The sequence below is a fragment of the Hyperoodon ampullatus genome, assembly GCF_949752795.1.
Source record: "Hyperoodon ampullatus genome assembly, chromosome: 6".
Taxonomy (NCBI): Eukaryota; Metazoa; Chordata; class Mammalia; order Artiodactyla; family Ziphiidae; genus Hyperoodon; species Hyperoodon ampullatus.
Genome location: NC_136919.1, coordinates 42,806,024 through 42,819,719, shown reverse-complemented (window position 1 = coordinate 42,819,719; position 13,696 = coordinate 42,806,024). Strand labels below are relative to the sequence as shown.

General features: G+C 36.6%; 1 protein-coding gene and 1 pseudogene across 4 annotated transcripts in view; one reads left to right on the top strand and one right to left on the bottom strand.

The window, feature by feature from the left end:
• The window catches only part of AGTPBP1 (ATP/GTP binding carboxypeptidase 1), a gene marked incomplete at both ends in the record, with an annotated part of 140,949 nt that extends 134,747 nt beyond the window's left edge, over positions 1–6,202 (bottom strand). For all 3 annotated transcript variants that reach the window (XM_079705796.1, XM_079705797.1, XM_079705798.1), the window contains one exon: positions 6,171–6,202. In XM_079705796.1, coding sequence (XP_079561922.1) covers positions 6,171–6,202 — 32 coding nt within the window. The remainder of the gene's footprint in view (positions 1–6,170) is intronic.
• A 1,700-nt stretch (positions 6,203–7,902) lies between these two features.
• On the top strand, positions 7,903–8,375 carry LOC307054329 (NEDD8-conjugating enzyme UBE2F-like; annotated as a pseudogene). The gene has a single exon. The product of its transcript is annotated as an NEDD8-conjugating enzyme UBE2F-like (transcript).
• Positions 8,376–13,696: the final 5,321 nt, after the last annotated feature.

Here is a 13,696-nt window from a genome sequence, read left to right as displayed (position 1 = left end):
TCTGTTAGCATTTTTCAGTAGTTAATAAAATATCTACTATTAAAAATATTCAAAAACATACAAAACACACTGATCACAACACAAGCTATGTTCCATTCCAAAGTAAGAGTTTGAATTTTAAATTAAATTATACCACTATCAAAGTAAAACAACTTGCAACTAAGTGATTTCTTTCTAAGAATCATGCTCTTACAAATTATAGATGGATAGATGCATGAATTTTTTTGAAGGACAGCAAACAAATGGAAATTAAGAACGTAGGCAAGTTGATTTCCCTATTTTTACTTTTCTTATTGACAGAATAAAAACTGAACGAAGGGCTTCCCTGGTGGTGCAGTGGTCTTCCCTGGTGGCGCAGTGGTTGAGAGTCCGCCTGCCGATGCAGGGGACACAGGTTCGTGCCCTGGTCCGGGAAGATCCCACATGCCGCGGAGCGGCTGGGCCCGTGAGCCATGGCCGCTGAGCCTGCGCGTCCGGAGCCTGTGCTCCGCAACGGGAGAGGCCACAACAGTGAGAGGCCCGCGTACCACAAAAAAATAAAAAATAAAAAATAACTGAGCGCAATGTTCCAAGCCACCCTCAACTCAGCTCTAAAACTTTAAGGCTGTTGACACTAATGTTGAGAGAACTGCAGGGTGAACACCAGAGGGCAGCTCTACCTACTGAATGATTTTTAGACTTTAGAAAATCCAAGGATAAAGGAAAAAACAAAAGCTATACAGCTATTCAATGAGCAATCTGAGCTACAGAGCAGAGCAGAAAATTGTTAAATAAAGAGGCTCAGACAAGGATTTATCTTCCCTGCCTTGCCCTATTTTTAGATGAATTGAAATGAGACCAAGACCAACCTCGGGAGGTTCCATTTATAACTGCTAATGTTAATTACTTTATAGTAAAAAAATCATGGAATTGAAAATATGATCAATGTGAAATACATCAAATCGATTTAACTTTCCAATGTATATTTTAAAGACACTATCACTCAAATATTTGTTTCACTGTAGTGGTCTCCTACTGCTTTTGATTCTTTGAGTTTACATTCAGCCTTACAGCTACTTCCCTAAAAACATAATTTTTTTGTACGTTACGAAAGTCTCAATGGTGTATAGATATTATCTTGCAACAAATGATTTCCCAAGCAAGTGCAAGGGCTAAAGAACCTATCTTCACATTATAACTAAATTTTATTACCTTTTCATCTTAAAATGTAAATTGAATACAGATAGTAAACGTCTCCATAAACAAGATATAAACATCTGACAGCAAAAAATTCATTAAAATATATCAAAGTTTTAGACTTAACCAAGACTCATAGTAATTAAGATTTAATTTCAAACAATATAGTTTTATGTCCAAAATATTCATGTTATCTTTCAGAAATGGTTGTTCCTCATTTATAACTCTTTATTTTTATTACTTTTGCTTTAATCATATTTTTATTGTTTCTCTCCAAATACTGATCACAAATCTTTATTTTTCTTTATCATACAGCAAAGGACAATGAAAAATAGAAATTTCACTATCATTCCTTTATAGAAATAGTTAAATATTTAAATATGTAAGTTTGGAAAATAATATTCTAACTGGAAGAGAACAATACTTCTCTAACGACTTCTAAGATAATAATTAAACACAATAAAGGCTTCTTTAACAATAAATGTAGCTCAATAGTATCAAGTGATTTGTTAAAGAAAACCAATAAAAGTTTGTTAAAAATTTAAATTACCTGAATTTATACCAGTGTCAACATTAATTAAAGTTATCCTCTAAATTTCTTCACCAAAGTTAACTAAATGCTAATTATTTTATATTCATTATTTTTAAAAACTTCTCCAGTCATGTTCTAGTGGGATTTTAGGTAAGTGCATATGGCTAACTTCTAACTTTAACTTTCCCCCAATATTTGTTCTCTCTTTTATAGTAACAAGAGTTTTAGCCAGGCCTATTCCAACTCTGTTAAAACCACATTTCTCAGCCTCACTTTATACTCTTAAAAATTATTAGGGACACCCCTCAAAGAGTTGTTATTTGTATGGGAAACAGGGATAAATCTGAAAAACCAGTGCACTGAAAACTACAAAATACTAGTGAGAGAAGTTAAAGAAGATCATAAATAAAAGAGAGATAAATCATGTTCAAGAGTAAGAAGACAATATTGTTAAGATATCAATTCTCCCCAAAATGATCTACAGAATCAAGGCAATCCCAATCAAAATACCAACAGGCTGCTGTGTAGAAATTGTCAGACTGATGCTAAATTCATATGGAAATGCAAAGAACCTAAAATAGGCCAAACTTTAGAATAAAGAGAAAGGTTGGCAGATCAACACTATATGCTAAATTCATATGGGAATGCAAAGAACCTAAAATAGGCCAAACTTTAGAAAAAAGAAAAGGTTGGCAGACCAACACTATCTAAATCTTGAGACTCATTATAAAGCAACAATTATCCAAGCAGTGAGGTATAGGCACTAAGATAGACATGTTGATCAACGGAACAAGACAGAGTATAAGAATAGACCTACACATCCACAAATAACTGATTTTTGATAAAGGTACAAAGGAAACTCAGTGGAGAAAGGACAGTCTTTCTAAAAATGGTGCTGAACAACCAGATATCCATATGCGCAAAAAAAAAGAACTTCTATCCATACCTCACACCACATATAAAAATTAACTCAGAAAGGAGCATAGACCTAAATGTAAAATCTAAAACTATAAAAACTTCTAGAAGAAACATAAGAGAAAACATTGGTAATATGGATTATGCAAATATTTCTTAGATGCAACTCTAAAAGCATAATCCATAAAAGAACAAATAAGCAAATGGAAATCATCTAAATTTGAAACTTCTGATCTTAAAAGATACTGCACAGAATATGAAAAGACAAGACTGGAAGAAAATGTTTGCAATTCAAATATCTGATAAAGGACTTGTATCCATAATATATAAAAAAATTCTAAAACTCAACTATTAAGAAACACTACAATTTCAAAAACTGGAAGATTTGGAAAGATATTTCACCAAATAAGTTCATGAAAAGATGCTCAACATCATGTCATTAGGGAAATGCAAATTAAAATCACAACGAGATACCAATACACCCCTATTAGAATGGCTACAATTTTAAAAGAATGATCATAAGAATTTAAGAATTTGAAAAGAATGACCATACCAAGTGTTGGTGAGAATGTAGAACTAGAACTTTCATACACTGCTGCAGGGAATAGAAGATGGTATTAATGTCTTTGTAAAACAGATTGTTGGCAGTTTCATAAAAAGAAACACAGACCTACCATATGCTTCAGCCATTTCATTCCTAGGTATTTAGCTAACAGAAAATAAAGTGTAAGTCCAAAAGTGTTCATAACAGCTTTACTTGTAACAACCAAAAACCGGAAACAACCCAAATGTCCAAAAGTTGAATGAATAAACAAATTGTGGTACATCAACACAATGGAATACTACTTACTAATCAAAAAAAAGGTATGACTGCAAGAGATGGTTATCAAAAATAATTGCGCTGAATCAAAGAAGGCATACCCACACCCCTACCTTCTACCTCCACCCCCACCCCCAAAAAAGACATACTGTATGGTCCCATTTATATTAAGTTCTAAAAAAGCCAACACGTCTGTAGTGACAGAAAGCAGATCAATGGTTGTCTGGAGTGAGGGATGGGGTGGGAGAGAAAGATTACAAGAGGGCACCAGGAGACATTTGAGCATGATAAATATTTTAAGTATTTTGAAAGAGAGGATAATTCCAGTTATACATAGGCCACACTTACCAAACTGTACTCTCTATGTACAGCTTGTTGTAAGATGATTATATCTCAATAAAGCTGTTTAAAAATTCATAGGTACTGTTGGTGTAGTGGATAAGGCAGAAACTAAAGAAGAGTGGTTAGAGAGTGTGAAATGAGATGTAGATTTCATTTATAGGCTATTTGAAATTTTTTGTCTTTTGAGGAAATCAGAGAAATTGAGTAGTAACAGAAGAGCAGAGTCTAAATATTGGAAAGCCTAGATCATGTTTAAATGATAAGGAATGGAGGAGTTAAAGATTCAATACAGAACAATACTAATGATTAAAAGACCCTGAGAAGGAAAGAGAGAGGTGAAATCTAGAACACAGGTGACAGTACTAGTCTTTAACAAAAAAACAGACACATCCTCTGTTGCAGTAAATAACAGGAGGGTAAACAGAGGATAGAATCAAGTAAAGGGGAGTATGCAAATTTTGTGTAAGAAATATAAGGATAATAAACTGTATTATCTCTATGATATCACAGAGAAGGTCAACTGCTGAGGGTATGTATATGATACATCTGAGGATTTCAAAGATTTGAAAGGTATGAAGAAAGTGTAAAACAGTCATTAAAAAAATTGAGAAAATGAGCTTTATAGAGAACCACGGTAGTAAGATTACTGATCAATAATGATCCATAATTTTTAGCAATATCTTCCAAGTTAGTTCATCCTCCAACATCATTCAGCTGCTCAGTAAAGGTCTACCCAGGGAAAGGACTTCGTCAGGTATGTGTGATGAAATAATACAAAGTGAGGTAAAAACAGTTCAGGTATTCCAAGAGTGTAATGATGAACAATGGATTCTATACTGGGTAAGAGAGGAAGAGATGATAAAAGTCAATAGCTCAGAGCTCTGGATAAGGCAGAACTCTTTGCATTACAGCCACTTGAACAAGTGAGCTAGAAAGGTAAAAGATTTTTGTTGGAAAATGAAAAGTCTGAATTAGTACTTTGAGAGTTTTGCTGGTGATAACACTTAGGGCATGAACATGATGATGGAGAGTAGGGAGTAGAGAAAAATTCTGCTTCTTGTATCTTACAAAATTTTCATTGCTTGATTTGTCTCACCACCCACTCATATGGTCTTTAAATCTGCCAATCTAATCCATCCAATTACAGTCCTTGCCTAAACTCAGCAAGTATCAATATTCCACCCACTCCTCCAGATTTGCTAAAAAGCAAAAAAGTCTCAAGCCAGCCCTGCCTCTTCAAGTCCATATCACACAATAAACACCTATGTATGAGGATCCTGTTTTCTAACTCTAAAGACCTCACAATTTAACACTTCACTGTATACTGGTTAAACCACTATACTGCATTTGTTCAGGTGTTTTCATCAGGTTACAAGCTTCGTGTAAAAAGAGAATAGGGCTCAATTCTTCAGAACATACTCAACACCCATTTTCTGCAAAGCACTGTGTTAAGTGTTATATTTATGTTTCTTTTCTACTCTCAAAGATTCAGTGCTGGGTTAGGTACATAAAAGTGTTTAATAGATATCTCACAGTTGAGAAATAAATCTAAAAGGGGCAAAAAAATAAATAAACTAAAAAGAGCATCTATAGAAGCCTTTAAAGACAGAAAGAATATAATAAGTTTTCTGTTGAAATGGATGTGCTTTGATCAAGTCTTATGTAAGGAAAAAAATTCAGTGGCCACACAATATATAAATAAGTGAGCGCAGCTGTGTTCCAGTAAAACCTTATTTACGTACACTGAAATCTGAATTTCATATAATCTTCATATGTCAGAAAATATTATTCTTCTTTTTAGTTTTATTCCCAACCATTTAGAAACGTAAAAACCACTCTTAGCTCATAGGCCACACAAAAATAAGAAGTAGGCCAGATTTGACCCATGTGTCCTAGTTTGCTGACTCCTGCTTTAACTGAAAAGTTAAACACTAATAAATATTAATAAAATAACATAAATATAACACACTATATTTAAACAAATATTTCTTAAAGTAAAAAGTTTCAAATGATCACTTCATGCATTATTTCTGTAATTTATACATACTGGTATTTAAAATTGCAGTACCAGGGCTTCCCTGGTGGCACAGTGGTTAAGAATCCACCTGCCAATGCAGGGGGACATGGGCTCAAGCCCTGGTCTGTAATATCCCACCTGCTGCGGAACAATTAAGCCCGTGCACCACAACTACTGAAGCCTGCACGCCTAGAGCCCATGCTCTGCAACAAGAGAAGCCACCACAATGAGAGGCCTGCGCACCACAATAAAGAGTAGCCCCCACTCGCTGCAACCAGAGAAAGACCACACACAGCAACAAAGACCCAACTCAGCCATAAATAAATAAATAAATAAATAAATAAATAAATAAATAAAAATTGCAGTACCTTTTCTCTGGTATCACTTTTAACTTGCTCATCTTGAATTACTTCATTTCACCATTGCAGATAATCTGAAAAGAAAAAAAAAGTTAATGATACTAAACACACAATTCTGTTTTCTATATATTAGATGTCATAAAAGCCATACAATTGAAAGTTTTTATCATGGGCAACATAAGACTGGAAACCACAGGAGAATGTTTGAGTTTTATGTGCTTCCGGCAGGTCACTTCAATGTGCAATGTGTGACTATTAAATTACCTAAAATCAGCCAGTAAAATGTTATCAAAAATCCTAGTGCTACAAAAATGCAAAAATTTAACATAACACAATTTATGATACAGTACCAAGATTTCTTTTTAGATAATTCAAATTATCCTTCCTGTTCTAATACTCCATCTTAAAATACTCAAACCAATCATAGCATCATGTGATTAGTGCATTGTCCACCATTCACACAGCAGTGCAATACTGGTAAATATGTATGATTATTTCTATATGAAAACACCTTAATCAAAAACAAATTGTTTAGACAGAGCAAAAACCTTCTAAAACATCATCTCATTTAATATACTTATGCATATTTTCCCTCAATCAGTACAGGTTTCATCTTTAGAAAGTGCATATTACACATTTAAAACCTTAAATCTTTTTTTTTTTTTAATAGAAGGAACCTAATATAGGAATTGGTTACATGGGTGTTGAAAGGCTAGCAAGCAAAAGAGGAAACCTAGGGAGGCTCAAGATAAAGAGTTGCAGGAAGCAGTCACCACCCTGGGCTGCAAGGACAAGAGGGAGAAGGGGTTTAAAACCCTAAATCTCAATTCACACCATTTTTATAATTTTTCAGATTTATTTTACAGCTATTCACCACCTCCCCAAAAAAAAACCTGGATATCTTTGAATTTTACATATCAATGCTTATTAATGAAGCAGAATTTTGCGGCATCACAAGAAGTTTAAAAATTACTGCCAATTCAACAAGTTACATTCTTATGCAGTATTTAGTAATGCTATAGTTAAAGGAAAACAAACATGCAAAAAAAGAGACCTCAAATTGTTTAATAGAATAGATTTAGAAGATATAGGGTTTCCCTGGTGGCGCAGTGGTTGAGAGTCCGCCTGCCGATTCAGGGGACACGGGTTCGTGCCCCGGTCTGGGAGGATCCCACGTGCCGCAGAGCAGCTGGGCCCGTGAGCCATGGCCGCTGAGCCTGCACGTCCAGAGCCTGTGCTCCGCAACAGGAGGGGCCACAGCAGTGAGAGGCCCGCGTACCGCAAAAAAAAAAAAAAAAAAAAAAGAAGATATAGATATTCTGGATGTAGTTCTTCAACAACAAATAACTTTTACATTAACAAAATAAACATGACTTTTTTTCATTTTTCTAATTAACTCAATTATGAAAGAGGAAACATGTATTTAGGGTTATGTACAAAAATTACATAGGCTGTTTTTAAGGTAGATAAGAAAATGTTTAAATGCTGTTTTTTCTTTTAATTGACTTTTTTAATGACTACAAAGTCAAAGTAACTTTTTCCAATTTCCAAATTAATTAAGGGGGGGAAATCTTGTGTGTCTTCAAAAGTGCTGTTGCTGCCATAAACAGAGGTTAATTAAGCTACTTCTACTTGTTGAGCAGTATGACTTTCTCTAAAACTACATTAACAGCAAGCCCACCTCAGGAGGTGAGGGGTCGCATCTTGCCTGTCTCGGGTGCCCAGGGTAAAGAGAGCAGTAATGCTGATGTTGGCAAGCATACTGAAGCGAGATAATGGGTCTCAAAGGGTCCCAGACATCAGCCATAGCCTCCAACTCTGCTCGGAGGGCTTCTATGAGAGACATGCTGCTTATTAAAGAGGTTGCAGGGCATGAAGCTAACTTATAATACATTGCACATGTAAAGTGCATTTTTCTGATCCAAACAAGCTTCACTGCTTTCAGCAAACTGTAACTCCAACCTCCCAAAGTGAAATGCTTGACTAGGATCACTGGTAAAATATGTCTAAGTTCACTGAGAGAACATTCGGTTGATGGCACCGGCTGGGCTCCCATGAGGACACGGAAGTATGTTGTTTCAGGATTAAACTCTGTTTACTGATCCTCTCAATTCTGATGCTCCACTGAATCATGAAGCTGCAGAACATCATCTGTGGGACAAGGAGGACTTGGGGAATAAAGTTGAAGACTACACGAAGCGTTACTCCAGATGATAGGAGGAGAAGGCTGCAGGGCTCATAGGCTGTGTGTTACAAGTCTGTCTCCAACTTAAAAGGAAGCCCTCCTCCCCAGTCATGAAGCTCCCTCTCAGTCCCAGTGGTTGTCCAAGTCCTGTGACCATGCTGTCCTGAGGAAGAACCTCTTCACAACTGCCCATTGTAGATGGAGAGTTCTACATAAATACAGCAAGAAAATGTGTTTGAAGTTCTAAAGGGTTGCCTCCTTACCTTAACATATTTACTTTTCTGAAACTGTACTAAATAGGCCTCTGCTGAGATTCCTGAGAAGTTGTAATGAACTCAGAATTGAGCCTAGAGCTTGCTTCTTCCCTTTTCCCCAGACAAAATCAGTTCCCTGCACAAGTGATGCTAACGATGTGCTCAGCGTAGCTTGCAGACTGGTGATAAGAAATCTGTTACAAACTGTGATTGGATGTAAATTCTTAGCCCTTTCCTAGATGTCATGAAGCTTCCCAGAATGTATAGTCATTCACTGTAGATCTCTACTGAAATGAGCATTGTATTTAATGTAAGTATATTTGGAACAGATTCGTAATTTGTACGATTTAATGCTTTAATTATTTTTTTCTATTGTGATTTAGTTTGTATTTTCATTGTATAGAGCCAACAGAAGGATGTTAGGTCAAGCAACTACTGAAGAGAAATACAAAGAAAATACAAAAGAAGAAAAAAAAGTGCATTTCACTAAGCCAATATGTCCCTTACAGTCAGTTTTTCTTGCTGAAGCCTGATGCTACAGTACTTCAGAGAAAAAGAAAAGCCTTCTTTTTGCTGTGACAGTTTGTGTTCATTACAGTATGGTGTAACAGAAAGAGCAGGAACCTAGAAGCAGACGTGTTGCATCTCACCAAGTTCTGTGGCTTTGCCAACCAAGTGTGACAAAGCAAGAAAGGGACAAAGAAGTTGAGACCTTATGCAAGGGAGGCTGGAAAGTCCGAGATCAAGGTGCTGGCAGTTATAGTGTCTGGTGAGAACTGGCTAGATGGTTCATAGACCCCCATCTTCTCACTGTGTTGTGGCATGGGGGAAGGGGCCAGGGGGCTCTCTTAGGTGTCTTATAGGAACACTCATTCCATTCCTGAGGGAGCCACCCTCATGACCTAATCACCTACGAAAGGCCCACCTCCAAACACTACTGCACTGGGCATTAGTTTTCAAAAAATAAATTTTTAGGGACACAACATTCAGTCTGTGGCACTATCTGAATCACTTTTATGATCTGACCTACCTCATATTTATTTTAAAATATTTCAGGAGGTTAGGAAAAATGGACACTTAAACAGAGCTTAACAGTGGTTACCTCTGGGCATGGGGGTGAGTGGAAGAGGGGGCTGGAAAGCAAGGTGATAGTGGAAAAAAGATCTTTGATTTCTTATGTTTTGCCATACTGTTTTACCTTCTTATTTTGAAATTATTATAAATTCACAGGAAGTTGCAAAGATAGTAGAGAGAGGTCCCGTGTTTCCTCTCTGTTTCACCCAACAGTTATATGACATTTTATGCTAACTCTAGCACAGTATCAAAGCCAGGAATTTGATATTCATACAACATGTTTCTCTAGTTCTATGTCATTTTATTACATGTGTAATTTATGTACCTACCATGTTCTGCTATATTTTTAAAATATTAGAAAGCACGGATTTACTTGAATAATTAACTTTAAAAAGATGAAAATCACTGTAATCTCAAAATTCATTCATTTAACAAACATTAATGGCTTCATAGCTTCAACGGTGTATGGCCAAAGAAAGTACTTCCAAGAAGGAGCATTTGATACAGCTGATCACTCTCTCTTCTTGCAAATACTTTATTTATATGGCCATATTTTGTTTTCTGCCTACCTCACTGCCACCCCTTCTTAAGTTTCCTTTACTAGAATGCCCCAGGGCTCAGTTCTTGTCCTTTTCAACTCCAGTCTCTTCCTTGGTGATCTCATCCAGTCTCATGACTACTCAACATCTCCACTTGGCTCTCTAATAATATCACAAACTCAACATATATAAAACTAATGCGACTTTCCCTTCCCTTCCCAGTGTGCTCTAACCTCAGCTTTCCCCAACTGTAGTTAGAGACAATTCTCTCTCTCTCCAATTGCTCAGTCTAGAACCTTAGTGTCCTTCTTGACTCCTGTTTTATTTTACACCCGACATCCAACCCATGAGGAAGTCCTGATAATTCTGCTTTCAAAATATATCCAGACTCCGATCACTTCTCCACATCTACTACCATGATTGGGCCACTGCCCTTATCAGTCTCCTTTCACTCTATTCTCAACACAGCATCCTGACTGATCCTTTTAAAACCTGAAGAGAAAAAAAAAAAAAAAAAAAACAGTAGATAAATTTTTTTTTATTAGTTTCTGCTTTATAACAAAGTGAATCAGTCATACATATACATCTGTTCCCACATCCCCTCCCTCATGCATCTCCCTCCCTCCCACCCTCCCCATCCCACCCCTCCAGGCGGTCACAAAGCACCGAGAGATAAATCTTATCAGCACTCTGCTCAAAGCCCAGCAATGCTGCCCATTTCAATGACATTAGGGACCCTAAGGGAATACCCCAGCCCTTCCCTCACTAACCTCATCTCCTACCTACAACTCTTCTCCCTCACACTGCTCTAGACACACTGGCTGGGCTTCCCTGCTTTCCACCAACATGCCAAGCTCACTCTTGCCTTACTATCTTTGCCCAACCTGTCTCCTTTGCCCAGAATGTTCTACCAGGTATCCCAATGACCAACAAACTCCCAAACTTCCCTGGCCCAAGTATCACCTTTTCAATAAAGCCTATCCCAACCATCCTATTTAATACTGTAAATCACTTCCATACCCTGGCATACCCACTGCCCCTTGCCTCAGTTTACTTTGTCTTTTCCCAGAGCACTTACCGCCTTCTATGACAGGATGGTTCAAAAGTATCAGAACACTTTGAAAATTGTACTACTCAATAATAACTGATTATAATTGAACAGGTGTCAAAACAAATTTTTAAGGGAACAGTTTATTTCCATGTACTTATAAATGCTCAATATATGGCCTTATCACACCACATACATTAATCCTGTACTCTAATTCACCCCAAACTCTTAGCAGCTTATCACCACTGGTGACTACAAAAGAACCACAATGGGTTCCTTCATTTCCTCAAGGTTTTGAGGATAGCAGCAGCAACCCAAGGTTCTTGATATAACCACATAAGTCACATAGTTTAATATCTAATATCTTGTTGGTCACTTACTTGACTCTTTTTAATCACCTTGTGAACTAGACAATTTAACTCTGTGTACTATTTATTATCTATTTCTCTCCACTGGAATTAAAGTTCCGTAAGGGCAGAAATCTTGGTTTCGCTCACTGTCTCCCAAGTACCTAGAACAGTGCCAGCACATTGCAGGTGGTAAATAAACTTCTGAATGAACAAAATTTTGAGAAAATTTTACTACACAAATAAGAAATCTTCATTTTTAAAAATCCAACAATATGGTAGATATATTGGCATGCAATATCTATCCCAATTTCTCTCCAGTGTGCCTTCCTGTACTACAGGAATGTGAAAGCTTTCCAGAATAAAAAAAAAAAGTATTTCCTAGACTCTCCTGCAGCTAGGGTTCCAGATGTTTTCCTCAATTTCATCATTTATGAAATTTATTAGACTGAAAGTCAGAAAAAGGCCACTTGATCCCACAGGTAAGTACCAACTTAAACGTGCTTAGTTCTTCTACAGCAGTGTATGGAGAGGTCCCAAAGTCTAGTCCAGGGTTTCTCAAAGTGGGGTCCACAAGCTGAATTCTTTGAGAGCTCATGATGGGGGGCAGGGAGTTCTTATTTCCTTTTCTTTTACTTTTGCGCACCAAGCAATGACAGCATAATTAATGATTTTGTTACAAATCAGCTGTGTGTGATAGTGCACAGTAGGACCATGTTCATTTGGTTAGAGTTGGCCTTGATAATTGAAGACTGCAGGACACAGGGAGAAGATAATAGGCTAATGACTATCAGCCTCTCCTTTTCAAATTGCCTCCCCTAATCTCCCCTTGTGCACTGCTAACTGCCTTATAGGAGCAAACAAACTCTACAAGTGTAATGAAAAACTGGAGGGAAATTTTAATTCTAATGAAAAAAACTTTATACCCAGTTGCCCCCATTCCTAACACTTTGCTATTGGTCTGAACATTCAAAAATGTGGACTAAATAAATTACCAGGGACTTCTACTGTGAAATGTTTGGACTTTTTGTGATTTTCTCATTTAATTGTTTGGTATGCCCTTATGTCTCACACATTAACATTTGTAATTTACAAATATGCCTGATAATCCAATGTGGCAATTTTTGAGGCTGAATTGTGAAAGGAAGGTCAGTGGACAATTCTGGTAAGATTAGTAATGAAGAGTTGTATCTTGTGAGTCATTTCACTAAATTAATGCAACAAGAGAGACACACAAAAAACATATCCTTCTAATGAAAACTACTTATCAATGGATTTATACAATGGAATATCCTATTCCATTTTGTGTTGTCTGTGGAAAACAACGTTTCAAGTGCAGCAATGGCTCCAGCAATATTCAAAAGACATAGCTGCAAATTATAGTCATTTGACACGTTAAAGATATTAATGGGATCTCAAAATAAGCATAATAAAGCTTTTGCTTTAAAAATAACATATAATGAAAAGGCTGAGGTAGCAAGTTATATAGTAGCAGATCTTATTGACCAGAAAAACGAAAGCCACCCCAATTGCTGAGAACCTAATACGGCCAGAATGTAAAATTATGCTGAGTGAAATGTTTATATGAGATGCAGTAAGAGAAATTTTTAAAGTTCTACAGTACAATAACAGTAAGGTAAGTCAATGTATTGACAGGTCATGTGATGTTGAAGACCTACGTGATAACAGGAAAACAAGTTTCTCTAACCAGATTGATGAGCCAACAGAGTTCATCATCTATAATATTTATAAGATTACATTATGTATTTATAGATTTTATAAGATTTGAAAATGGTAAAATCAAGAAAACTTTTTTTTGCTACAGAGTGCTGCCCAAAGCCAGCAAAGGACAGGATATTTAATGTTTTGTCCTCTGTCTAGAAACAAAAGGTCCATCTTGGAGGAACTATGTTGGCATCTGTGCTGAAAATGTCCCACCAATAGCTGGCTCCATGTGAAGATGTGCCACTATTGTTTAAACTCTCCCCACACCCCGAAAAAAAAAAAAAAAAAAAAAAGCCTGACTTCTCAACACAGTGTTTTCTTCACAGAGAAATGCTAGTGTCAATAGCTCTGGGAGATGCAATG